This window comes from Salarias fasciatus, chromosome 4 (assembly GCF_902148845.1).
Source record: "Salarias fasciatus chromosome 4, fSalaFa1.1, whole genome shotgun sequence".
NCBI classification, from domain to species: Eukaryota; Metazoa; Chordata; class Actinopteri; order Blenniiformes; family Blenniidae; genus Salarias; species Salarias fasciatus.
This window is the reverse complement of record NC_043748.1, coordinates 21,603,495-21,629,357: the sequence shown is the minus strand read 5'-3', so window position 1 is coordinate 21,629,357 and position 25,863 is coordinate 21,603,495. Positions and strand designations below refer to the sequence as shown.

At 47.3% G+C, this 25,863-nt stretch overlaps 1 protein-coding gene across 1 annotated transcript; it reads left to right on the top strand.

The window, feature by feature from the left end:
• Nucleotides 1-24,745, top strand: LOC115387022 (xylosyltransferase 1-like). Its single transcript, XM_030089543.1, has 11 exons — nt 1-433; nt 8,162-8,624; nt 10,002-10,195; nt 10,984-11,186; nt 13,828-13,908; nt 14,879-15,095; nt 16,500-16,676; nt 19,968-20,236; nt 21,463-21,658; nt 23,378-23,714; nt 24,423-24,745. The coding sequence occupies exons 1-11, from the start codon at nt 8-10 to the stop codon at nt 24,743-24,745; spliced, it is 2,886 nt and encodes a 961-aa protein (XP_029945403.1). The 5' UTR covers nt 1-7.
• Nucleotides 24,746-25,863: the final 1,118 nt, after the last annotated feature.

The window sequence follows — 25,863 nt, the reverse complement described above, 5'->3', positions numbered from 1 at the left end:
GGCAGAGATGAACGGGAACCCGTGCGGCCGCAGGCTGGCGCGCCGCCCCCGGTCCGCGCTGCTGCTGGCGGCTCTGGGGGTCCTGCTCCTGCAGACCCTCATCGTCTGGAACTTCAGCAGCCTGGACTCCTCCGCCGGGGACGGAGGCGCCCGGAGCCGGGGGAAGCGAGAGGAGCGCGGCGCCCCGGAGCAGCAGAAGCGGCGGGACCCGCCGCCGGCCGCCCGGCTCCGGCTGCAGGCGGTCCCCTCCGCCGCCGCACGTGGGTCCGCTCCACCGGCCGCGGGACGAGCCCCGGTCCTCCGGGAAGATGCCGGCGAGCGGCCGCGGCTGCCGCCCGTCGTTCCGCATCCCGTCCTCTCCGTGTCGGCAGGCCGAACCTCCCTCCCATCCCACCGCTTCCCGGGCTCGTCGGTCCGGACTCAGGCCGGCCAGGTGAGACCCAGCAGCCGCTCACCTCTCCGGGGGGGGGGGGGGGGCTCCATCACCACCCAGCTGGAAAACCACCAGAATCCTTCTGTTTCTACCAGACTGTAATATCACAGCACAGCAGTTCTGGCTGTTTATTCTCATCTGTTTGTCAACAGTCATGTAAACATGGCTGCTTGTGAAGAAGGTTGAAACCAGATGTTCAGACCTCAGACGGACAGATGCAGTCTGGACTGCAGAGAGGCTACAGGGTCCACATCCAGACCGCTGGTCTCTGTTCGGTCTTCATCCAGTCTACGTCCAGTTGGTCCGCAGTGTCCACACATTTCAGCAGATCCTGTGACCCGAAATATGACCTTTTAGGGTTTGGGTCAAAGAGTCAATTTAAATGATCAAATCTTAAAAAAAGTGAAGCTAAAAGAGTCTTTCAGGGCTGCAGGGTGGTGTGTGTCAGTTATGTTCTGACTGTGTGTGTGTGTGTGTGTGTGTGTGTGCGCGAGGTCAGTTGTTGAGAGTGTGTGTCGGGCTGTGTGTGTGTGTCCTGCTCCCCTGGAGCTGCGGGGGTCAGGTCAGAGCGGAGACCCCGGGCTGTTCGGTTGTTGGGAGAGCTGACAGAGTCATCAGCATACAGGCGAACGCGGCGGCGACCTCCGGGTCACGGAGGTCCGTTCTGTGATCAGGAGGGTCCGGAGTTCCTCAAGGTGCATTCTGGGTGCCGCACCAGCTTCAGTGGATATTGTGAAAGGACTGTGTCACTTTTCTGCTTTCTAACGGCTGTTTTGTGGCTTCAGTTTGTGAAACTATGTCTGCGTCATAGAAAAAAAAAAAAAAAACTGAAGGAAACTGTGACATTTGAGGTCCAGGTGAAGATAAAACGAGACGTAAACAATAATGACCCAGAAAAACCAGGAGAAAGCTGAAAGGCTGCTCTCCGTCTGCAGTCACACTTTTATTTCAACCTCAACATAAAGAAATGACATCTGTCTTTAAACTGAATATATTTCTTGTCGTATTTCTACTATTTTATCAGTGTACTCATAGCATTTATAATCCCTGTGTACAGGCACATTAACGACTTCCAACAATGTTTTATTCGAGTTTATTTTCACATAAAACTCCATTCAAACCTCAAAGTTAATTAAAAACTGTTGATGAGTTTCAGAAAAAGGAAAAACAAACTGAAGTCATACTTTTAGGGATCTGACATATAAATAAATATACAGTTAAATAAAATAAGGCTCCTGTGTGAAATCAGAACATATCAAAGAACCTTCAGAGTATTTCTTTAAAAATGAGGCTGACATGAAACTCACATCAGTTCATAGAACAATGAAGCTGCAGTTACACCAAGAAAAGAGTCTGAAATAAAACTAAATATCACACTCAGCATCATTTTTATTCCCTAAACATCTATAATGAACAGACAGATGCAGAAACAGACACGACATGCAGTGAAGGGGTTAAAAATGTCGTCCTCTTTTCTTCTTTTTTTACACGGATGATTAAATGTTCGGTTTCAGTGAGACCTGCAGGAGTTTTTATGTGGAGATCCAGGTGTTCCTACATGAAGCTACTGTATCTGCAGTGTGTGTGTGTGTGTGTGTGTGTGTGTGTTTCAGGGATCTACCGCGTCCTTTCATTACAGTTGAGGCTCTGTGATCTTCCCTCTTGTGCGTCCTGACAGTTATTGGCCTTAAAAAAACATGGTGATACATGCCTGAGCTTATTATAGGAGGAGGAGGAGGAGGAGGAGGAGGAGGAAGAGGAGGAGGAGGAGGAGGAGGAAGGAGGGAGAGGAGAGAGGAGGAGCATTGGGCACATTTACATCTCAACTCAAGGCCCTCTTTCCTGTATCGCTTGTGAAACTCGTTTTTTGTGTTTTAGTTTCAGAAAAGTTTCCACAAAGCCTCGTTTTCACGCAGATGGAGTCCAGGCGTTTTCGAAAAGCTCCACTGTGGGAGCGCTTTTCAAAAAGCTGTGTGTTTATTGACGCGGAGCGGCGTTGTCCTGTGGACAGACCGTCCGTCCTGCAGCGGAATCAGCGCTCATCTTACTTTATCTGTTTTAATTCAGGTTTTAGGTTTCAGTTTTTTTCCTGTGTCTGATTTTCTTGCGTTTTCTGATCCTCAGCTGAATTTTTTCAGTCGTTTTGACCATCGGAGGTGTTGATGGTTGTCGCTGGTCGTCTGTCCGTCCACAGTGTCTGTGTTCTGGATGCTGCTCGGGTCGCTCGGCAGGCAGATGAAACTCGCTTGAGTTTTCAGGAGACGTCGTTTCCCGGCTGGTTAAATGACCACAAACCCAGAGCCAGTCTTCTGCCGTCTTCCTCCTCTTCTTCTTTAATCTCATTGTGGCGATCGATGCTGCCAAACAATTGAAGTAATCAGATTACCGTACAGAGCGCACGTTGCTTGGAGGGATGCCGACGGTCTGCCGTGATAAACTGCCTCCGCCGGGGCGCCTTTATTGGCAGGAAGGAGCGTCCGATTTCCAATAAAAGATCGTTTGGAGGAGCTCAGTAAAAAGTGAAACAGCCACACGTAAACCGTGTGTGTGTGTGTGTGTGTGTGTGTGTGTGTGTGTCAGTTGACCTTCAAAGGCTTCTGGAGGGTTAAAGCCTTTGTGTTAAACTCGAATGTGTGTTTGAATCCATGTGAGCATCTGAGAGTCTTGAACGTGAAAGTGTGCGACTGTGGAGCAAGGACACACACACACACACACACACACACACACACACCTGTAAATACTCCTCCTGTCCAACGGTCCCTGCAAACTGAACAGTGCTGCTCTGTAACTGTGATGTGAATGTGAGCTCTGTGGAGGCAGCAGTTACACACACACACACACACACACACACACACACACACACACACACACACACACACACACACACACACTTTTAACTGAATCCTGCCCTGTCCAGCATTAAAGCCATGTGGAGACCCAGAGTGTGGACTGTCATACTGTGCAGGATACTCGGTGTTATTACTTCATTACAGTTACTAACGACTTCTGTACTTTGTTTGTATATTTGGATCACAGCGTTCGTACACAAGGCAAATCAAAGTGCTTCACAAAGGCAAGCTAATACATAAAATGTCATTAAAATCAGAGAACTAAAAGAAGATCATAAAGTAATAGAGTTTAATAGAGAATAGGCGATGCTGAATGAACCTGATCCGAGGCGTCACCACGGCCTGATTCACTCGTCACATCTCAGGAACTCGTTCCCTTTGAGTCCAGCAGGTTCCTAAAAAATCTGATCCAAAACCCTCGAACCTGCTCCCTGAACCCTGAGGGGGTTAAACCCACCACTGCTGCAGTGCTGACAGGCGCTGGACCCCACCGAGTGAGCAAAACAACACACACACACCTGAACACACGCTTACACACACCCTGTGGCAGCAGCTTCTGATGCTGACAGCCAGTTCAGATCAGATTAACGGATCGGCTTTCTCTGATGGGATTTAGACTTCATAATCTAGTTTAGATTGTCGGTAATCCCTGAATATACAGAGAGAGTGTGTATGTGTGTATATGTGTGTGTATTTGAGGTTAGCTGTTGTCTCCCAGACTTTGTCAACTTGATGAACATGTTTCACTTTTGAAAAAATGTTCCATCCATGCTAATGCTAATGCTAATGCTAATGCTAATGCTAATGCTATTGCTGCTCGGCCAGATGTTGCGGTCGCTGGATTCCCTGATCTCTCAGAGCGCCGTTAGATCCTCCAGACAGTGATCCAGAACAAACGTTCTCTGAAAGATTACAGTTCCAGCTTGAGGCTCACGGACATCCTGGCCAGGTTTGGTCCACGGGCCTTATGTTTGACACCGCTGTATTTCTGCACGAAGACAGTTTAGTAGTGACAACCTCTGGTTTTACCTCTGAAATTAACAAATCGCATGCTGACATTAAACCCATCCAGCAGCTGTGTGTGTGTGTGTGTGTGTGTGTGTGTGTGTGTGTGTGTGTGTGTGTGTGTGTGTGTGTGTGTGTGTGTGTGCGTGTGTGTGTGTGTGTGTTTCCTGGGGATAATTGTCACTAAATCTGCGGCTGATGGCTCAGATCCCTGATGTGATCCGCTCTGTGCTGCTAACAGTCCATTTAGCTTCACGGCTCCATCTGGCTCCGCTCGGCCTTTGTCTCTGCAGCGTCCCGCCCACATTCACTCTTTCATCCACATCAGGACGCAGAGATCCACAGGCCCTCATTCATTCATTCATTCATTCATTCATTCATTCATTCATTCGTTCATTCGTTCGTTCGTTCGTTCCAGGACACAGAGCTCTGCAGGTCTTTCATTGAAAGGTGAAAGAACATGTCATCCAGAAAAGTTGGGACGACTGAGTTTATGAGACATTTACTGAAACAAAGCTGTTTTAGCTTAAACTGGTTCTGGACTGAATTTAAACTGGTTCTAGACTTTGGTTTGATAGTGTTAAAGAATCATTGTGACGCTGGAATAAGAAAAGTTTGAGACGAGCTGGATGGATTGTTTTGGACTGCTTTTAGACCAGGTTTGGACCAGCGTTGAATTCTTTGAGCAGTGCTCAGACTGGACTGGTTCAGAACTAGGTTTGCACTGGATTAAACTGGTTTTAAAGCTCATGTTTGGTCCTATTTGGATGAGTTTTAACCAGCCGTGGACCTGTACCTTGAAGTTGTTTCAGGGTTCGTATTGGGCTGCTTTAACGTCTTTTGGTTTGTTTGTTTGCTGTAAACTCTTTTGGGATTTATGTCAGACTGGTTTTCTGTAACTATAAATACTGATGCTGGACTTGTTTACAAGCTGGTTTTGTAATTATTCAGTGAGGCGGGCTGCCATCGCTGATGTAGGAGCAGGTGATTATGGATCATTTAATGTGATGGAAGAGAGGAGAGGAGGAGGAGAGGAGAGGAGAGGAGAGGAGAGGAGGAGGAGAGGAGGAGGAGAGGAGGAGGAGAGGAGGAGGAGAGGAGGAGGAGGAGGAGAGGAGAGGAGAGGAGGAGGAGGAGGAGAGGAGAGGAGGAGGAGGAGGAGAGGAGAGGAGAGGAGAGGAGGAGGAGAGGAAGAGGAGAGGAGAGGAGGAGGAGGAGGAGAGGAGGAGGAGAGGAGGAGGAGAGGAGGAGGAGGAGGAGAGGAGAGGAGGAGGAGGAGGAGAGGAGAGGAGAGGAGAGGAGGAGGAGAGGAAGAGGAGAGGAGAGGAGGAGGAGGAGGAGAGGAGGAGGAGAGGAGAGGAGGAGGAGGAGGATGAGAGGGAGGAGGGGGAGAGGAGGAGGAGAGGAAGAGGAGGAGGAAGAGGAGGAGGAGGAGGAGAGGAAGAGGAGAGGAGAGGAGGAGGAGGAGGAGGAGAGGAGGAGGAGGAGGAGAGGAGGAGGAGGAGGAGAGGGAGAGGAGAGGAAGAGGAGAGGAGGAGGAGGAGGAGAAGTGGAGGAGGAGGAGAGGAGGAGGAGGAGAGGAGGCTTCAGCAGTAGTGAAACATGAGGAGTGAGACGAAACACCTTCACATGAAGTCATAAAGAAGTCTTTCATACAGCAGAGCATCAATCACACTTCTGTTTAGGTGTGTTTACACTCACTGTACACACACACACACACACACAGAACCTTGTTCTCCCGGGTTCTGGACGGACCCTGAGCTGCTGGGACCTCGGGGCTGTTGGAGGGTGACAGTCACCCTGTCATCCGTCCGGCCCGTCGTCCCTCTGATGGACGTGTGAGTGATGGAGGAGACGCGGCGCGTCCGCCTCAGGTGTTTCTATTGACAGCTCTGATCAGAGCTTCCTGAAGGATTCAGGTTGAAGAATCCTGCTGCTGCCTCTCAAATCACACTCACCCGTTCACACTTCTGGACCTCTTTAGGTTGGCTTTACAGTTGTTTTTGTTACTTTTAACCAGTTTTTTTTTTATAGCTTATCAGTACCGACTTATTCAGGATTTACAGTTAATCCACATATGAATTAGGTTAAAATGCTGAAATGATAAAAACTTCAGTCTTTATCCAGTTTGTACGACGACAGACGACCTGCTGCTGAGGAGAAAATGTGTTTGTAAACTGGTGAAGTGACTGAGAACCGCTGGACAGCTGTGTGAGCATCAAGTGTCCTCCTCCTCCTCCTCGTCCTCTTCCTCCTCCTCCTCTTCCTCCTCCTCCTCCTCGTCCTCTTCCTCCTCCTCCTCCTCCTCCTCCTCCTGTCGTCTTTATCTCGGAGCCTCAGGAGGCCTGGAGGCAGCGAAGACGACTTCAATGAGAACCTGCTGAGGAGCAAAGAGCAGGAAGGAGTGACTCAGAGCCGTGTGTGTGTGTGTGTGTGTGTGTGTGTGTGGCGGCCAGTCTCCATGGCTTGCACGGCCTTCTGGGAAGAATCTGGTGAGATTCTGAGCAACACATCATTAAAAGCGGTGAATCTGCTCCGGCCGACGCTGGAAGTCACGTTTCAGTCGCGCCGCCTGTAACGACAACGGGACTCAGCCAGGAGTGTCAAATATAAGGCCCGCGGGTCAAAACTGGCCCACAAGAGGCCTCAGGAATTTGAAATCATTCAAAGAAAGCAGAGATTTTTCTTAAAGCAGATTTCTAAAGAGACCTGATATCAGCATGTCTCTGTCGCCGCTGCTCCAAGCCGTGTTGTCCGGGCGAGGTTGGAAAAACACCCATAATGCCACAGTTCTCTGGACATTTGACTGCATTTCTCACCAGAAAGTTTCATTAAATTGGCTTCAGGTTGAAGTTGTCGTTTTTTTGTGAAAATATCTTTCTGCCACTCGTTCTGTCTTGATTTCAGTTATTTTGGAGTATTTTTTTTGTATGTTTGAGTATAATATAGGTTGTTTTTACAGTTTAGTGTCTTGTTTGGGTTTTTCCTGTTGGTTTGAACCTTTTAGACCATTTTCACCTTTGTGGTCGTTTCAGCTCAGGTTCTTAATGCCGTGACACAGAAAGAAGAGAAAAACAAATGAGTGGAGGGGCGTGTGAGCATCACACACACACACACACACACACACACACACACACACACACACACACACACTGCAACAATGATTCTTACAGATGAGATAATGAAAGGTTGTCAGAGGAGCAGGTGGTGAGAGCTGATATTACGGCTTCCTCACACTGTGTGTGTGTGTGTGTGTGTGTGTGTGTGTGTGTGTGTGTGTGTGTGTGTGATGTACAAACACACTTTCCCTGAAAAACATAGATATGGAGTGATCGGAGGGATTAAACACATCCAGGTCATTCGGCTTTACTGCTGAAACACACACACACACACACACACACACACACACACACACACACACACACACACACACACACACACACACACACACACCGTGGAATCTGATTATCCTCTCGTCTTTAGAGCTCCAGTTACATTTCAGCAGCTGGTGTTCGCGGGGTTAAACCTCTGGACTCACTGAAACCCTCAGACTTCCTGAACGTCTTCATTTACTGGAATTTGAGGAATTTTTTTTTCTATCATGTAAATTCATCACTTCAATAAGGTTTAAATTTAATACAGTATATATTACGTAAGTCAGTGTCTCCAGAAACACGAAAAAAAATAAAAATTTCCAGCTTTTCTCCAGTAAATTACATTTGCTGAGATGAATTTTTTTCTACTTTAAAATATTGGATACTTGATTATTTTCGAATAAATTCCTGACTTCACTGAAAATGTGTTTGATTTATTCAGAACTGGAAAGCTCTGCCTTCTGTGTGTGGAATAAAAGCTGCTGTTTTCTGTTTTTCAGGACGTTCACCGGCCGAAGGAGAAACTTCGGCCCGACAGCAACAACAACGAGAACTCCGTCCCCAAAGACTTCGACTCGGTCGACAGCAACAGTAACCTGGGCGCCCGGTCGCAGCGCCAGCGGGCGCCGGGCGCCAACGCCAAGCGCAAGCAGGACAAGGCGGCGCCGGGCATGCTGGGAAACCAGGTCCTCAAACACCCCCCGGTCCAGCCCAGAGGCGGGGCGGGGCACAACCGCAGCCACGCCCACACGCTCAAGCCCCGCCCCCAGCCGCCCACCACCCCGGCGGCCCCGCCCCCCCGGCGGGAGCGGCCGCAGTGCGAGCTGAGCGGGAAGGAGGCCATCTCCGCGCTGTCCCGCGCCCAGAGCCGCGGCTGCCGCCAGCAGATCGTGGAGGTTTACTGCAAACACCAGGCGAGGGCGCTGATGCCCGAGACGGCGCCGCGCTTCTGCCCCGTGGACGGTGAGTCGGCGCCAAATACCCCAGAACGATGTTGTCAGGTCTCCGTCAGAAACCTTCAGTCCCCAGGAGAGACCACGAGGGACGTCTGCTGGCCTCTGGCTCACATTCGCAGTCCCAGACCTGGTTTGGAACGGGTTCAGACCTGGTTTTTGTTTTGTTTCAGTCTTGGTTTCAGACCCAGTGTTGACCTGGTCTCAGTCCTGGTTTTGACCTGGTTTCAGCAGTACGGTCGGTCATAAAATAACGGAGAACGCGACTAATAACAGCTCAGCTCACATCCAGAGAATTGAGCATCTTCTTCCCACAGACTGATGTTTTATTTTAACAACCTCACAACATCAAAGCTCCAGACCCCCTGTCACCTACAGGTCCCCCCTGTGACCTCCAGGTGCCCCCTGTGACCTCCAGGTGCCCCCTGTGCCCTTTGTGGGGCCCCCAGCCCTCAGGTTGGGCACCGCTGCTCTCTGGCCATCAGGTTTCAGTGAAGCCTGTTTGAAGTTTCCGTCTTTCCCGCCGGAGCTGCGGAGCGGCGGCTCTATTTCCAGCTTCCACCGGTTCCCGGGACGGGTCCGCAGCTCGCGGCATTATTCCTGGATCAGACTGACGGCCCTGGTCCCGGCCCCGGCCCCGGCCCCGGCCCCGGCCCCGGCCCCGGCTCTGGTCCCGCCGGCCTCACCGCTCTCGCTCCCATGATTACAGGCTGCTTTGATGAAACGCTCGCCTCGCTCGCCCCGCTCGCCCCCGCCGGACGGACACACCTCATCCCCCTCCCATCCCAGCATGCACTGCGGCTCAGAGAGGTCACTAATTAGGCGGAGCGGGTCTTCAGGGTGACGGCGGAGAGGCGTCAGTCTGAAGGTTCAGATCCGCTTCCAGGAAGGACGGAGCCGAAAACCCAGAGACCCAGAAACAGCTTCTCTACGGTTCTCAGGCAAAAAAAAATTGTGAAAATTTTAAATGAAATAAAAAATATAAATGTATTTATTTCTTCAATTACCTTTTGTAAATCATCTTTTTAAAGAAAAATGTAGATGGAAAGTTGCTATTGATTAAGAATATTTCGTATAATTTTCATTGTGGGATTTTAGAAACTACAGTTTAGTTTGAGGAAATTTCAGATTTTAAATAAATATAAATTTTAAGCACTTTTAAGAATGATTTGTACTGAAAATAATATGTAGATATTTTCCACAAATTCATAATGGTGAAACTGAATTGTGACATTTCATTTGATGTTTATTAGTTTTGAAAATACAAATAAATTTAAACAAGAAACTACCGAAACTACACAAATCTAAATTCCACCTGAACGACAAGCAGCAGGAGGAAGATTAAAATGTAACATTGAAGGGATTTTTCTTCACGTCTGCCCTGCAGGTAAACCCAGCGTGAACGTCCAGTGGGACGAGGACGTCTCGGACGCCGCCGCCGCCGCCGCCGCTGCCGCCGCCGCTGCGCCCGTCCGGCTGGCCTTCGTGCTGGTGGTCCACGGCCGAGCGTCCCGCCAGTTCCAGCGGCTCTTCAAAGCCATTTATCACTCGTCGCACTTCTACTACATCCACGTGGATCAGGTGAGAGCGAGGAGTCCGCCGAGACCCGCCTCACGCCTTCACTGCTCCCCTCTGCTGAGGTTTGTTTTTATGTTGTAGAGTTTCTTCGATTTATGCAAACTTCAATCCAAATCCCCCAAAATCTGAGATTTATAAAAAATTTTAAAAAATAGTGTCTGAAATATCGAGCAAAAAAATCACTCAGTCTCAGTAAGTACAGTGGTAAATGTTGAAGGAGTTTGTAATTAATGACAGAAACAACTGAATTTACAATAAAAGGCTCACATTTACAAGAGAAAGTCCAAATTCACTAAAAAACTCAATGAAAAAAAGACAATTTTGATAAATGAAAATTTAATCTTGCAATTAAATTCTTATTGGTGCAAAATGTAATCCTGTTTTGAGTCCACTATGTAGATTTTTTTTTTACATTAATAGACAAATTACTTCTTTAAACATGTACAAGAAAGGTTCAGTTTTTTATGATACAAATTGCCAATTCAATTTTTTTTGCAAATTTCTGAAAAAATCCAACTTTAGTGTAAATCAGTTATTTATGAAAGTAACAGAAAAATGTAATACATTTTTGTGGTTTTATTTCATCATATTTGATTAATTTGACCTAAAATCAACATCAGATTTATTTTTTTCTCTAAGTTGGAGTCAGATTTCGTATTCATCCCTGTGTGTGTGTGTGTGTGTGTGTGTGTGTGTGTGTGTGTGTGTGTGTGTGTTCCATCGTGGGAGTGTGCTGGGAGTGACCTGAAAGGTGAAATGGGAGTGTAACTCTCGTCTCTGCTCCGTCTCAGAGGTCCAACTTCCTCCACAGAGAGGTGGCGTCTCTGGCCAGCCGCTTCGCCAACGTCCGCGTGACGCCGTGGAGGATGTCCACCATCTGGGGCGGCGCCAGCCTGCTCGCCATGTACCTGCGCTGCATGGACGACCTGCTGAAGATGGACGACTGGTCCTGGGACTTCTTCATCAACCTCAGCGCCGCGGACTACCCCATCAGGTCAGCCACGCCCGGGAGGGAACAAGATCCAGGAATTTGTCATTCAAATAAAAAAACTGTCACGTGTGGCATCAAAACAGTTTATTTGAGGAGCCTTTGCTGCTGAAGAGCAGTGGCTCCAGTACGGAGCCCTGAGGTTCTCCGTTCACACAGACTGTCAGACAGTTGGTGAAGTTCTGGAGACAGCCTGGATTCACTCACAGCTCTGCATCAACAAGTCAAATAGTGTGTAATGAGGGAGTGCAGAGGTTTGTTCCCGAGGCGCTGCTCCCATAATGCAGGCTGGTTTTTACACCAGTTCACACAGAATTCAGCTCAATGTGCCGCCAGTCAGTGTTTCCTACTCACATCAGTAAGATGTGTTACCGTAGAGTCACGTCTAGTTTTATCTGGAAAGAAAAGGGTTTTTTTTTCCAGTCATATAGTTTAAAATGTCTTGAAATATCATAAAGTCAGACATTTACAAAATACAAAAAAAAAAAAATAATAATAATAATCAGATATTTCTAAAATAAATTAAGTTTTTTTCTACATTTGTTAGAAAATGTCATCATTTCCATAAATTAAGACTTAATTTAAAAAAGTAAACATTACCACAAATCCACTGAGAGTATTTCTGACAATAAAAAATGAAGATGAAAATTTACAAACTATTTTTTAAAAATATCAATATTTAAAAATAAATTCAGATTTCTAAATAATATAAGAATCAATCATTTAAAGTTAAAAGAAAAAACATAAAGAGCTAAGTCTATGAAGTAGGAAGCTGAAGGTCGTCTGCAGCAGCTCAAAGGACATGAAGTTCATCAGCTCGGCGCTGCAGGAGGTTTCTCTCCGTGCGGACTCTGGAGTCACTGAGAGGACGATCTGCTCGTCACGTGTCGCTCTGTGGCGTTCTGTCAGTGGAACTCGGCGACCTGTCCTCCCGAACACGCTTCCAGCTATAATCCATAGCCGGGCCGCTGCATTAGCAGCGCGGCGTGCGTCGATGCGGCGTGCGTCGATGCGGCGCTGACGCAGGCCGGCCTCGCTCGGCTCGATGCAGCAGAGCGCTCACTGGGTTCAGAGTCACAAACACAGCAGGGCTCCACAGGAAGCGGCCGTCTGCACTGAGGACAACACAGCAGCTGATTACCGTCATTTCTGCACCGTATACGTCTCGTCTGTCACAAAACGCGTCGGGGAGAGTAAAAAACAAAACCTTTAAATCTCGCAGCTGGATGAGAGAATTCAGGTTCCACGTTCAGATGATCCTGGTCCGGCAGCTGCTCTTCCAGAACCTCCTGTGGCCGAGAACTGTTCGACACGATGTCCAGTATTCAGTTCAGTGAAAGGTGACGCCTGAAGAAGACGTACGACAGCCTGCATCCAGATTATCGAGCATCTTCCTCCTCCTAACTAAACTCACACGGTCAGATCTAACATCACTCTCTCTCCTACCAAGCCATGATCCGAGATACGTTTTTCTTCGCCAGCTGATCATTTGACTGAATGAATCTCCACATACAGTCTGGAACAATAGCCGTTGTGTCATTTTATGCTATATTGTAGTTTTTAACTTAGCGCCTTATAGAATGTATTTTATTTGAAAGAAACAAACATTTTCAGTCACTGAAGTTCTAAGTTTTAGTAACTGGCACAGCGCTGATGTAATAAAACTAAAAAAAATACAGTTTGTTAGAATGAATTTTACATGAGAAGCATGTCAGTTGGTATGTAGCAGCACACACACACACACAGACACACACACACACACACACACACACACACACACACACACACACACACACACGCACGTACGCACGCACACACATGCCTGTGGTTCGATAACGACTGTAATCAGAAGTAATCAGAGCGATGCGTCTGTCTGCTGTCGGGACGCCGGCCCGGTGCATGCTGGGAGTCTCTGACACCCCAACAGGAAGCAGGAGGAGGGTAAATAAAGTGCCTCAGCTGTCCCAAACACTGCTGCTTTTCCCCTACATGGAAGACGGTTCCCAGTTTTTCAAAGCAAACACGCATCCTTCACACTTCCTGTTTTCCTCTGAGTCCATTAAAGGGAAAACCCTCCCTGTGAGTGTGTGTTGAGTGTGTGTTGAGTGTTTGGGGTTATCTCCAGGTTAGAGAGGGTTCTTCTTCTGCTGCTGCACAAACACAGACATCATCAACAACAACACGACTCTCCTTCTTATTAGACGTCTTTGAAGCTTCCTGTGAGCGTCTCCTCATTAAACCTGCCTCAGCAGAGCGAGCACTCTCTCATTCCAGCCCAGGACCAATTACGTGATGAATTAAAGACTTTCCGGCTCTGACAGTGGAGAGACCAGGCTTTACAGAGGGCCCGTCTCACCATCAGCTGACGTGTTTCTCGACAGTCCAACTGCAGCTGCGAACAAATACCAGAAAATGAGAATCAGAGCCGCAGCAGCTGCATCAAAACAGCCGTTAGCAGATTCATCAGGAGGTGAAACGTTTTCCCACGCCTCGAGTCTCCGTCTGCTTCCAAACCGAACTTAACCCATGAAACAGCAGAGCGAGGAGCCAGAAATGACGCAGCAGGCTGGATGTCAGAGGAATTCGCTCTGCCACGGTTTCTTTTCACACTTGAACTGGATGATTGACAGCTGCCGTCTCTCCTCAGGACCAACGAGCAGCTGGTGGCGTTTCTCTCCAAATATCGCAACATGAACTTCATCAAATCTCACGGCAGAGACAACGCACGGTAAGACGATCAACGCGTCAAACCGTATTTAGAGTGTGAATGAATGGCTGAGGAAAGAGATGCAGAGATTCTCTGCAGTGGAAGGTGGGTTTTCCATGAATATCTCCGGTGTGGTGTTCCTCAGGGATCATCTGTAGATCCTCCTAACTTTTCATTGTAAAGTTAATGTCAACAAACGTCAGATCTGAGAGCAATGAGGAATGATAAATTAAGTCTCTTTAGAGTCTGTATGTCAAGTTCTTGACTGCGTTTCAACTTAATTTCTGAATTGTTAGAATTAATTCGTTCATTAGACAGTGCACAGTGCTGTTATGTTTTGAATAAATGTATTTTTTTTACTGATCCTTTTTCAACAGAAAATTCAAACACCAACAAACAGTGTTGACTGAAAATCATATTTATTTTCACTTTGAATACAAAGCAAAAACAAATTTAGAGTGTAAGAGTAGCGTCTATCAATACAATCCACATTTCATGTGATTTTCTGCAGTTTGAATGTTTCTCAGAGGAGTTCCTCAGGGTTCAGCTCTGGGTCCGCTTTACTTTTTAGTTTGCTGTTTCTGCCCACAAATCTTTTACCCTGAGCTACATTTCTTTTTTTATTCTATTTATTTAACCTGATTTATCTTATTATTCTTATTTGTTTCATCAGATATACAGTCATCGATCTACTTTTTTTTTGATTTGTTACTTTTTCTATGTGGAAGTGTTTTCATATTCACCATTTTGTTTCGCTATTAAAGAGAAACTATAATCTGGAGTAAAATACCCTCCAGAGTTCAATTAAACAGTATTTCATTGACTTTTATCTAATTTTCTGCTCATTTCTTTGATGAAGGTTGGTGTGTCGCATGCTTTTTTATGTAAAGTTGTGTCTGTGGGAGCAGATGTTGAGAAAAAAATAGAAAAATTCAATGGAATTCAATCCCTGGCACTCACTGAAGCTCCGGCCGGCCGTGTGTGTCCTCAGCTTCATCCGTAAGCAGGGCCTGGACCGCCTCTTCTACGAGTGCGACACCCACATGTGGCGTCTGGGAGACCGCAAGATCCCCGAGGGGATCTCGGTGGACGGCGGCTCCGACTGGTTCCTGCTCAACCGGGCCTTCGTGGACTACGTGGTGAACTCCGAGGACGAGCTGGTCAGCAGCATGAAGCGCTTCTACGCCTACACGCTGCTGCCCGCCGAGGTGACGCCGACTGCCGCTCCATTCCTCTTAAAACAGCCACAGACCGGCGCCACGTGACGCTTTTTAAATGAATTAAAGGGGAATTAAAATTCTGGAAAACAATTTGACTGCCTAATCTGCATTTTAGCTGAAGTTCTAGTGGATACATGCTAATGCTAATGCTACGTCTATTGCAGGGTTCAGCAACCTTTTTGCCCAAAAGAACCATTTTTGTGACTTTCCGCCAAGTCAGGTTTGTTCTGGAGCCATGAAGCACGTTTAGCCTTTAAAATGAGACAAATGCAGCTCCGGAAGTTTCATATAGTTTAGATACTCATACAAAAATATGTCGATGCATTTATGAAGTTAGGGTTCAGAATTGTGAACATTAACATTAACCTTTTTGTACTTGATTCTAACAGTTTTGCTCCTATCTTCAAGTATTTTTAGTTGGAAATTTTGAAATTTTAGTGGTTTCAACCATTTTTACCTCCTTTAAAGGTGCATTAAGGACTTTTTCAACTTTAAAAAATACTTATTTTCCACCATAAATATGTTACAAATATTCAATGATGTGTACAATGTGCCCTGACATATTCATTGTAAGCGCCGCTAACAGCGCTAAATTGTCACTTGAAAGTTGCAGTGCCGGTCCGGCACCAGGATTTTCTTGGTGAGAATTTGAGATGATGTGACGTAATGCACGCTCCCGCTGGCCTGTTATCCTTAGGTTTCGTTTTGTCCACCATTACTCCGCCAGATGCTTACCGAGCAACAACTGAGCAGTATTGAGGATGAATCTTCCAGAAAGTAAGAACAGACCGGCTTCTGGCACTGCAGCTCCACACTGACCCACCAGGCAGGAGAAACTTAAATTTTACTTGAGCGCTACTAAAAGAGCAAGGAAGGAGATCTCCTCTTCCGTGCACGTACATGGACACAAGCCACAGGCAGGAGCGTTTCACTAAGCTGCAGTTACGCCCAAGGCCTGCAGGGGCCGCTGTTTCGCATGAAACGTGCAAAGTCCTTAATGCACCTTTAAAGAAGTTTTACATGCTTTTTTCCAACCATATCTATGTTCTTCTATCAGAAATTCAAAACATTTCTTTTATTTCTAACACTCTATTATTTTTTCCCCCTATTTCTTGTGTTTTTCTCTTTTTTTCCCGATTTTACTTGAACCTTTTTTTGAATCCCTCTTGAATCGAGAGTGACGAATCACTTTGAGTAGTACTGTGGGGTGTAACTATAATAAACATAAGTTCAATATTCATTCATGTTTCGTACTGTGAAGGCTTTATGGAGCCGCTACAGAGTGACTGAAGAGCCACATGTGGCTCCAGAACCTCAGGTTGAACACCCCTGTTCTCGTGGATACATGCTAATGCTAAAGCTACGTCTGTTGTGCGTTTCTGTTGCCGCCAGTCGTTTTTCCACACCGTGCTGGAGAACAGCGCCCACTGCCAGACCATGGTGGACAACAACCTGCGCCTGACCAACTGGAACCGCAAGCTGGGCTGCAAGTGTCAGTACAAGCACATCGTGGACTGGTGCGGCTGCTCGCCCAACGACTTCAAGCCGACAGACCTGCCGCGCTTCCAGGTGAGGCCCCGGGGTTTGGCGGGACGGCGCTCCTCGGAATAACCTCGCGCTCGCAAATTAGCGGCGCTGCTTTTACCTCCAGCGTGCGGCCGTGGCCTCGCTGTAACAACAGAGAAGAGGACGAGCGAGGCGGTGGCGGCCGCCGCCGTGGCGTTCTATAAGAGGAGCGGATCCTGGAAACAGCTGCACGGCAGCCTGCTGGTATTTTTAGAGCTTCGTAACTGAGGTTTCCAACGCCGTCATTATCATAATGTCGGGCTTCCAACGCCGGCAGGGCGGCTCGGAGTGTACGAGACACACACACACACACACACACACACACACACACACACACACACACACACACACACACACAGGGTGAACTGGGCTGAAGTACTCTACAGTCTGTTTGGTGAACCTAAAGATAACTAGTGAAAATATTTCAGTAAAACTATTTCTCCACATTTGCCCGTCCTTTTTCCAGGATGGGACTTGATGGGGGTCAAAGGTCATGCTCAGGGAGCAACACTGATAACCTGTCGGCTGTGGGAATCGAACCAGCGACCATAATATTCACCACAACCTGTCCGAAACTCACCTCTTTTTCATTATTCAGGTTTTTTAATATCAGAAAAACAGAAATAAAAGTAAAAATCTGGCTTCAATTTCTCAAAATAACTCATGAGGCTGAAAAAAACAGATGAAGACAAATGAAAGGACAAATAATAACCTGCTCGGATCATTCATGAACATGACAAAGTTCCGCAAAGTCCTGAATTTCCTAATATTATATCTAACTGTAAATAGAAAATAAGTCAAGCAATTATTGAAAAAAGCTACAGTTTCATTATTAGTCTGCTTCGTTCAGGAGTGTCAAGCACCTTTTGTTTGTGCCGGATCAGTAAATAGTGCTAATAACCTTTACATTTTAACTTTCAGAGGTTTTTCTTTGTTGTAGCTCAGAGTATAAGTGATGAAAATGTCTCTATTTTCACAAAACTGAACTATTACTACAGAAAAAGGCTACAATCCCAACATAAAGACAGTTTTGTTGAAACTTTCTGGTGCAAAGTAAAGAGAAATATAAAAAAAAAAATGTTGTACCTGAGTGTAGCTTTGAGGCTAGTTTGAGAGGAACCAGGTGGCTCGCTATCAGGACAGCATCGCTGAGATTTTGGGGATTTTAATGACCTTCTTGGTGCTTTGCAGCCTGAATGAACCCTGGGTTAGTTAGTATAGTTGACTCTTTACAAGCATTATTAGTTCACTAAAAGAGTAAAGAAGAAACCACTCGGTAAGAAGTAGTAAAGATGTTGATGAATAGTTAAAATGTAGTAAAAATATAGCTTTCATAAAGTTTGCAGTGTTGGATTTTTGTTCTTCGGAGTCACACATCCAGGATTGAAACTCTTTGTAGAGGTTGTGGGAATCTGTGGTGAGGAATAATGAAGAAGAGTGATAATGGCGGGGTTTACTGCCGGCTAAAAATAAGAGAGAAGGCGGTGGAACCCGGTTGGAGGGGGACTAAATAAAGCTGCGACACGAGGTCTGCGTGGCCGCAGAGCACGAAGGCAGGGCGGACCAAAGACCCGAGCCGACCCGAGCCGAGCCTTTCCTCTGTCGTCTTCGCTCCGAGGACAGGCAGGATAAATCAAGCCGCCGCTCGCCGCTCATTAGCTGCAGTTTCCTGGCTCCGCCGGCCCCGACCGTCCCCGACCGGCCCCGCCTGCTGGCAGCAGATCACACAGCCCCGCCGGGCCGGGTCGGGCCGGGAAGGGCTTCCCTCTGCTCCTCCAGGGAAAAAAGAAACGAGGCAGTTTGCTAAATCATGGACTGGATTTCAAGGCTGGTTTAGAGCGTCAGACTTAATGACAAGCATGTTCTGGTCTCAGTTTAGTGGTCGTGACGTATAATGATGATCTTACTGATGGATGTGAAAAAAAGGAACTTTTAGAGGATAAACATGTCTATTTATGGATTTAAATGCTATTTCTTAATGCAGACTCAAGATTATGATTTAGATTTAGATTTGAAGCTGCTGCAGCGCCTGATTGGTTCAGATCAAACTCAGATGAAGACTTTGGATTATTTGTTGACATTAAAACTGATTATTCTGATCAGGTTTATACATATGAAGAATATCCTCCCATTCAGTGAGTGGATCAATCCCATGATGCTTTGTGGTCACCTGATCCATCGTCCAGCCTTACCAGGAAGTACTGAGGACGACTTGCTGGTTGTTTTTCTGTAGAAACTCACAGAGAGAGAAGATCCAGCAGCGCTTCTCTCTGACGGGCCTCAGTGAATCACTGCGTGCTGACGTTACGTAACGTTCATCCTCGCAGCGCTGCGAAGGAAATCAATCGTGTGTCAATGTGTCGTCTCCATGGACTCTCCTCTGGGGGTCCGGGGCGGTCCGGGGGGGTCGTGGCTCTGATCTGTGCCGGATCTGTCCTGCACGGGGTTTTCGTTAACTGGTCTTGACAGATAATGTGTGTCTCAGACGGTCTGGGTCTGTTGAGTCTCGCTATCGTTTAAAAATTCAAGTTAATATTTTTAAACAGAGTGAACTGATTTGAAAATGTTTTTTTAAACAGTCCAGAATCAGCTGGATGAATCCAGATGTCTTAAGTATTTCCAGGTCCGGTTTTCACAATCTGGCTGAAGAGGCATGTTTGACTTTTTCAAGAACTCGGCTCCAAACAGGAAGTCTGTTTAAAAGAGACCAAACAACGTGTTAAAACGTCCAGATCCGGCCGTCGCAGTCTGGGGCTTTTTAGGAAGGCTGGGCTCAGTTCAGAGGTCAGCTCTGGTTTAACTAATATCAGGATTGCTGGACTTTCAGCTGTTTGGCGGCTCATGTGACTCAGGCTCATGTGTGATACCGTGTTTGACCACTAGAGGTCGCTGTATAACAACAGAAAGCTGCTGCAGCACCACAGAAAAACCCTCTGCTACCGAATTTGACTAACAGCAAGAAAAAAATTTCTAAAAATAAAAAATCTACAGCCCAATTTTTAGTAAAAGTAGAAACGAAGAGAGGAAGGAGAAAGGAAAGTGTGACCTTGATGAAAGTAAAGAAGGTCAATGCTGTGGAGGAAGCTCAGTTTCAGAATTATTAGATTACTGCAGCTCTGAGACTCAACACACCACCTGGTGGTGAGAACTGGTACTGTATGAATGAATGGATGGACTGTCGGCCGATTTGTTTGGCCTGTTGTTACATTCAGGACTTCTGAAGACGAAAGACCTGCGTCCCGTCTTTAAAGACCTGTCTCTCTCTCTCTGTCTCTCTGTCTCTCTTGACGGCAGCAAGCGTCCAGACCGACCTTCTTCGCCCGTAAGTTCGAGGCCAGCGTCAACCAGGAGGTCATCAACCAGCTGGACAACTTCCTGTTCGGGCCGTACCCGTCGGGCGCCGCCGGCCTCCAGGCCTACTGGGAGAACGTGTACGAGGAGGAGACGGACGGCGTGGCGTCCCTGTCGGACGCCGCGCTCACCCACTACCACGCCTTCGCCCGGATGGGGCTGAGCCGCGCCGCCGGCTCGCTGCAGGGCCATCCCCACGACAACAGCTGCAGGTAGGAGCTCGGCCGAGACGGGAACGGCGCCTCGGGGTCCAGAAGACGTGCTCTGTTACCACGACGACGCTTCCAATCATGATGGGAAGAGGGGAAAAACGCTCCCCAGATTAGAGTGAAGGAGGAAGATTTGACTGTCCTGCAGCCAGGATCAGCTGAGCTGAGAGAGAAACTCAGCTGAAAGCGTCTCGGAGCAGCGAGTCGATGAAACGAGACTTTCCACGAAGAAAACTCGCCGCCGCCGCCGCCGCTGCTGCTTGTCCAAATTAAATATGAAGATAAGGACGACTTGTCCCTCTGCACAATCAGGCTTCAGTCTCTGTGTTTATCCAGCTCTTTCTCTGTGTGTGGGTGTGTGTGTGGGTGTGTGTGTGTGTGTGGGTGTGTGTGTGTGTGTGTGTGTACTTGCTACTAAGAAAGGAGACAGTTTCTAAATGCAGAGTGAGGACATTTAATTTTTTAATTCATCTGGATTGAATAAATAACAGCGTATCTGTTCACATGAGAAGAAAACTAGGAGAGAGGGAGGGGGGGGTCTTCACTTGGGAGGTTCATTCAGTCGTGTGTGTGTGTGAGCGTGCATGTGTGTGTGTGTGTGTGTGTGTGTGTTTTGGAGAGCCACAGTGGGCACAAGGAGGTGCTTGTTGCAGCGGTTGGGGTGGAGATCGGTGCCCCGCATGGGTGGGAGTAGCATTATGGGAAAGTGTGTGTGTGTGTGTATGTGTGTGTGTGTGTGTGTGTGTGTGTGTGTGTGTGTGTGTGTGGCTGAAGAAGGGCCCTCCTGTTCTCTCTGACCTGTGATTTTGAAGCAGGTCTTGGTCTCTGGGTTTCTCTCTCTGGGTTTGATCGTCCTCGGTTTTCCGCTCGCCGCCTCGTCCGGGCGGCGCCTCGGGTCCAATCAACGCCGTTTTTCCCCTGAAGGGAGGCGTGAAGCGAGCGCCGACTCCCCGCTCACGTCTCCGAGTTCACAACAAGTCCAGTAAATTTAGAGGGAAAACAAACCGAAGCTTGAATCAGGGCTGAAAAATGTGTTTTTTAAACTTCAGCAGGCAGCAGATCAGGACTCAGACACAAGATTAACTCCAACTTCCACATTAAAATTAAATATTTTCTCTTTTTATAGTAACTTCTAAACTGCGACACGCGGCTGTTTATTCGATGAAGAATCGACATGTGACGTTCGTTTGTTCGTTGTCTTCTCTGATCCTCTCCTCCTGGCTCCTCAGGTACGAGGCGCAGCACCACCCGGTCTCCGTTCACGCCTACTTCCTGTCGGACCAGTTCCAGGGCTACCTGGTCCGCCACCTGGCCACCAACCGGGCCTCCGCCCAGCTGGAGAGCCTGGAGACCTGGGTGACCCCCAAGGACCACTTCACCCTCAGCAGCCCGCCGCACGCCGCCAACCGGCTGCTGCACGTCCAGGTGAGAGAGTGCCCGGTGGGGCGCCACCGGGCGGGGCGCCACCGGGCGGGGCGCCACCGGGCGGGGCGCCACCGGGCGGGGCGCCACCGGGCGGGGCGCCGCCGGGCGGAGTCCAAACCCGGTCCACTGCTAACACACAGCAGGATGTGTTTAATTGGATCTGAGAGCCGCTGAACGTCCACAAACCTTCAGACAATACGGACAACACAGCAGCAGAACGGTTCAAAATACATCAGAAAAACTGCTCAGTCACTCCAATAACTCGTCAGAAACAACCAAGAACTCGAATCCGTTCCAGAAACCTGCAGGAAATCTGCAGAACCGAGCAGCAGTTCAACAAAACTGTGACTAACAATGGAACAAATTAGTCACAAATAAACTAAAAAGGGCTAATAAAAAGCAGAAAAACACATAAATAAACTAAAACTGCTAAATCTTGGGCCAAACTACTTAAAAAAAAAAATTGAAATAAACTAAAACTGGTCCCTGAAGACCCCTCAAAAATGAGAAAAAGCCCAAATTAGCCAAACACTGGTTCATCACGAGCCTAATTGAAAAAAGCCTAAATGAACCTGAAACTGGTCCAGAGCAAGGCCGAAAAACCCAGAAGAAAGTAGAAATAAACTAAAACGTCTTCATAACAAGCAGCAAAACACATAAGTAAACTAAAACTGGTCCATTGCGAGCCAAATATGTTGAAAAAACACTGAAATAAAGTACAACTGGTCTGTAACGCCCCCCTCAAAAAGAAAAAGAAAAAAGCCCAAATTAAACAAACACTGGCTCATCATGAGCCAAACAAACTGAAAAAAGTCTAAATTTACCCGGAACTGGTCCAAAGCAATCCCAAAAAACTAGAAAAAAATTCTAAATAAACTAAAACTGGTCCATGATGAGCCACAAGTAAATTGAAAAAGTCAGAACTAACCCAAAACTGGTTCAGAATAAGCAGAAAAAATCATAAATAAGATAAAACTGCTTCATCACGAGCCAAACAAACTGAAAAAAAGTCAAAATTAACCCAAAAATGGTCCAAAGCAAGTCCAAAAAGTTAGAAATTACGGTAGTTAGAAAACTAAAACTAGTCCAGAAAAAAAAATAAAAATAAAAAATCTAAATTAACCAAACACTGGTTCACAGCAGGCCCCCCAAAAAAAGATGAGAAAAGTCATAAAACTGGTCCTTAAAGAATCAAACAATCCTAAAGAAAGTCAGAAATAAATACTATGGTCCATAACTAGCTTAAAAAAAAAAAAAAAACGAAAAAAAAAATTCTGAAATAAACTGTAACTAGTCAAAATGTGCCGATAAATCTCAAAAAAAAAAAGAAAACAGGTCCATAAAGAGTAAAAAAAAAAAAAAAACTGGAATAAATTCAGAAAGAAACTCAACCTGGTTCATCAGGAGCCAAACAAACTGAAAAAGTCTAAATCAACCCAAAGTGGTCCGAAGCCGGGCCAAAAAACCCGGAAAAACAGTTAGAAATGAACTAAGGCTCGTCCAAAAATGAAAAAAACCCTGAATGACCCAGACGCTGGTCCACGGACTCACAGCAGCCCAGAAGTACCTGAAGGAATCCTGAAATAAACTCAAACTGCTTCATAGGGAGCCTAAAGAAGGAAGTTGAACTCTGACCCTGAAATAAACCAGAACTGGTCCATCGTGGTTCAGAATGCAGCCGTTGATGAAGGAACTCCCAGCATGCCCCTGTGCCCTCAGGTGGGGACGGACTGGGACCCGAAGGAGCGCCTGTTCCGGTCCTGGGGCGGCGTCCTGGGCCCGGAGGACGAGCCGGGCGCGGCGCAGCGCTGGAGCCGCGGCCAGAGCAACCTGACGGCCACCGTGGTCTGGATCGACCCCACCAACGTCATCGCCGCCACCTACGACCTGCTGGTGGACGCCGCCGCCGAGGTCACGCACTACCGGCCGCCGCTGGCGGCGCCGCTGCGGCCCGGCGTGTGGACGCTGCGCGTGCTGCACCACTGGAGCCCGCTGGGCCAGACCAGCTTCCTGGTGGCGCCGCTGGAGTTCCGCCGCCAGCGGCCCGTCCTGCCAGGTCGGTCCGGGGCGCCGTCCGGGGCTCTAGGGGTTTTTTTTTTTAAAGGGGTCGCTGGTTAAACTGGTCAGAGGATGAATGAGGCGAGGCTTTCCAGCAGCCAGTCTCTGATTGGTCGGTATTGACGGACGGAGCTCCGGTTTGAGGCTCTCAGGGCAGCAGGAGAATCCTGGACCTGCTCAGCTGTCAGCGGCTCACACGGTATTTATAGTCCAGGTATCCACACACACACACACACACAGTCACCTCTCGGTCTGTTTGACCTCTGCGGGCCTCTGTGTGTGTGTGTGTGTGTGTGTGTGTGTGTGTGTTAATGTGACGTGATGACAGGAGGATCTATGGCTGTTTTTCTGGAGCTGAAACAGGAAATCCAGCTGGTCTAATTGACCCTGAAGCCTCAGACTCGGGTTTGATGTGAATCACATCGAGGATTTTAGGGCGAGGTCCCCTTTACTGATCCAGCATCACGAAAACTCATCAGTTAGTTCATTAAATTAAATAATGAGAGAAAATGCCGTTGATGGTGTCGGGAATGCAGAGAAGCTTCGTTCAGACTGTTTGGTAAATGTGTGTTTTGAGATTCCTGGAGGACTTGAGAAACGCTAACAGTGGTCTGTTCTGGTCTGTCCTGGTCTGTCCTCGTCCATCCCGGTCCCTGCTGGTCCATCCCGGTCCGTCCCGGTCTCTCCCGGTCCGTCCCGGGTCCAGAGGACGTCCTGCGGCTCCACGCCGGCCCCCCCAGGAACTCCTACATGGAGCAGAGCTTCCACGGTCTGAACCCGGTGCTCCGCCTGCCCGTCAGCCTGGGCGCCGTGGAGGAGGCGGAGGCCAACGCCGGCCTGACGGGGGCGCCGCTGCGCCTGTGGCTGGACGGGCTGCTGGAGGGGCGCTGGGCGGCGGCCGACGTCTGCTCCGCCGGGCCGTCCGCCTGCCCCGTCATGCAGCGCTGCGGCCGCACCGCCTGGAGCGCCGCCAGCCCCGACCCCAAGTCCGAACTCAGGCCGCCCGGCCGGGACGGCCGCATCAGGTAGCAGCGGGGGGAGGGGGCGGGGCCAGGGAGGGAGGGGGCGGGGCCAGGGAGGGGCGGCGATACATGAAGGAAGGTACGAGGGGGAGGCGTCCTTCGAGTGTCTCATATTTATTTATTTAAAGTTTGTGAAAACGTCTCCGTTCAGTTTTCTCTTTTATTCACAACGAAGCGCCAGAAACCCAGGAAGAGAGTGAATGGATGAATGAATGGACGGATGGATGGATGGATGGATGGATGGATGGATGGATGGATGGATGGATGAATTTATGTGTGTTTGATTTGATACCCCTGAAAAATTGAAGAATCGATTTTAAATTTTATTGAAATTCTGAAAAATGAGAAAGAAACTGAATCCGAAGTTTATACAAAATCATTAAAGAAAATTAAGATGAAAAAATTTACTAACTACTTGTAAAATAAAAACAATGACAGAAATGTTCAATAATTTTGAAACAGTCAGGATCAAATGTAATTTTACATCAAATGATTTAAATTTTAAAGTCTGATTTGTAATTTTCAGCTTTTAACCAGTCTCTTTCATTTCCAACTCAGTTTCTTTCTCACGGTTCATGTTTTATTTTATTTTTTGTCTTTATTTGGCTGATTACTGATAAAAACAAAATCATCGTCCAGAGTTTAGTTATTTTTCTAAAGTCGTATTATTTTATTTTAATCTTTACATCTGAAGACTTCAGTTCAGTTTAAAACGTGAGTCTTTATCTTTACTCATAAATCATGATTGTTTTTTTAATTGGATGAATTTTAAATTCTGATGTGGATCCAAAGTTATGATTTGAACAAACGGGAGTTCTGGCGCCTCGTGTGGTAGAAACTGGTATTACATGCAGAATGCTGCTCGGCTGGTTTTGATGTTTTAAATCTGAAATTCCAGCATTTTGAACATTTATGTTCATTGTTTTGGTTCTTTTTTGATTCTAGCAGGTTTAAATTAAATCTGATTGTTTTCAGGTTGTTCAGTTGTGATGGAGGATCGAAGATGACAGAATTACAAATAAATACACAAAATCAGAAGAATTTAAAAGATGAGAATTGATCTAAAATTGGTATAAAAATGTCTTGAATTTATTTCTACATGTTTACGCTTCTATTTTATTTTTT